Source organism: Gracilinanus agilis, chromosome 5, assembly GCF_016433145.1.
Source record: "Gracilinanus agilis isolate LMUSP501 chromosome 5, AgileGrace, whole genome shotgun sequence".
NCBI classification, from domain to species: Eukaryota; Metazoa; Chordata; class Mammalia; order Didelphimorphia; family Didelphidae; genus Gracilinanus; species Gracilinanus agilis.
This window is the reverse complement of record NC_058134.1, coordinates 43,010,750-43,012,795: the sequence shown is the minus strand read 5'-3', so window position 1 is coordinate 43,012,795 and position 2,046 is coordinate 43,010,750. Positions and strand designations below refer to the sequence as shown.

General features: G+C 41.5%; 1 protein-coding gene across 1 annotated transcript; it reads left to right on the top strand.

The window, feature by feature from the left end:
• The first annotated feature begins 775 nt into the window (after positions 1–775).
• On the top strand, positions 776–1,828 carry LOC123250401 (C-C chemokine receptor type 5-like). The gene has a single exon (XM_044679459.1). It carries the CDS (start codon positions 776–778, stop codon positions 1,826–1,828), a length of 1,053 nt encoding a protein of 350 aa, XP_044535394.1.
• The last annotated feature ends 218 nt before the right edge of the window (positions 1,829–2,046 follow it).

Genomic DNA, 2,046 nt, shown 5'->3' with positions numbered 1-2,046 from the left:
AAAGGTGTCAATGGAGTGCCTCAAAGCCATTTTCCATTCTTGGGGGGGGGGGGGAATGGCTAAAAGAGAATGTTCCTCTGACCACAAAAGGCATCTGAATAGCATTATGGATTGAGTATTGAACTTGGAGTAAGGTTTTCCTCATCTATGAAACGGGAACTAATAATAGCACCTACCTTACAGGAAATGATGACTAAATCTGGCCCATATGAAATGCTTTATTAACCTTAAAACAGGGGCAGCCTCAGGACCTTCCTAGTTGTGTAACCCCATTGCCTAGGAACCAATACGTAGTATTGATTCTAAGATTGAAGGTAAGAAATTTAAAAAATAAAAAGGAAAACTTAAGCCATTCTATAAATGCCAGACAATGAATCAGAAGCATCATCTCCACAGATAATGAACAGTGCCATCAATGCTATTATAAATACATAATGATATAGAGACAGCATCTGTCATAGAAAACCCTTAAATATTTGATGGTTGAATGATAGACTGATTTTATTCATCCCTTGTTGACTACCCGAGAGGCAATTTATGTATTACTTTTGCAAAGGGCAACAAATCTGAAATCAGGAGAGCTGGGTTCAAATTTTACCTAAGTTACATTGAGCAAATAATGTAACCTTTCTGGCCATAGATTCCTCATCTACAAAATGTCTAGATGGCCTCTAAAGTTCCTGCTAGCTCCCAAGTTAGGATCTTATGAATCCTGGGGATATTATCTGTCTTGAAGTAACAGTTTATGTCTTTTTCATCCATAGGACAGATCAAAATGGAAGAAGATGCAATCACCACAGCATTCTACTATGATTTTAAAGAACCCTGCCAAAATTTTGATGTGAAGCACACCGCATCACTGATCCTCCCTCCGCTCTACTCCCTGGTGTTCATTTTTGGCTTTGTGGGCAATGCTCTCGTTTTTCTGATCTTGATAAGATGCAAAAAGCTGAAAAGCATGACTGACATCTATCTGCTCAATCTGGCCATCTCTGATTTGCTTTTCATCATCACACTCCCATTTTGGGCTCACTATGCTGCAGACCAATGGATCTTGGGAGATGCCCTGTGCAAGGTGCTGACAGGTTTCTATCACATGGGTTTCTTTGGGGGAGTCTTCTTCATCATCCTCCTGACCATCGATCGGTACCTGGCCATTGTCCACGCTGTGTTTGCTCTGAAAGCTAGGACAGTCACCTTTGGCATTATGACAAGTGTCATCACGTGGGTGGTGGCTGGCTTTGCCTCTCTCCCAGCAATCATCTTCACCAAATCGCAAAAGGAAGGTGATCAACACACCTGCAGCCCTCGTTTCCCATCAGAGCAGTCCACTTTCTGGAAAAACTTCCAAACTTTAAAGATGAATCTCTTGGGACTGGTGGTGCCCCTGTTAGTCATGATCATTTGCTACTCTGGAATCATAAAAACATTGCTCCGGTGTCGGAACGAGAAGAAGAAACACAAAGCAGTGAGATTAATCTTTGTGATTATGATTGTTTTTTTCCTCTTCTGGGCCCCCTATAACCTTGCACTTCTCTTAAATACCTTTCAAGCTTTCTTTGGTCTGGACAATTGTGAGAGCTCCAAGAGACTGGGCAGAGCCATTCAATTGACAGAGACACTTGGAATGACCCACTGCTGTATCAATCCAGTGATTTATGCCTTTGTTGGAGAAAAGTTCAGGCGATACCTCTCTACTTTCTTCCGTAAATATATTGTGCGGCGCTTCTGCAAACGCTGCCCCTTCTTCCATGGGGAGGCACTTGAGCGAGCGAGCTCAACATTTACCCCATCTACTGGGGAGCAGGAAGTCTCTGCTGGTTTGTAAAAAGGATTCTTTATTTTCGTGAAAAAAAAATGGCCTTTGGGGTCCTATAAGTCTTGAAATGAACTGAAAATCTTAGAAATTCAAGAACTTAAGTCCCTAAAAAGCAGGGAAACACAAGATTATTTAGACTCCATACACAAAACTGAATTTAGCATTCTCACTTTTCAATAAACACATCATCCCACAGTACTAGAAGACTCCTTGAGTATCAAGTGACT

Excerpts from the sequence above, each read along its gene's own strand:
- LOC123250401 (XM_044679459.1), top strand. The coding sequence starts at position 776 with ATGGAAGAAGATGCAATCACCACAGCATTCTACTATGATTTTAAAGAA.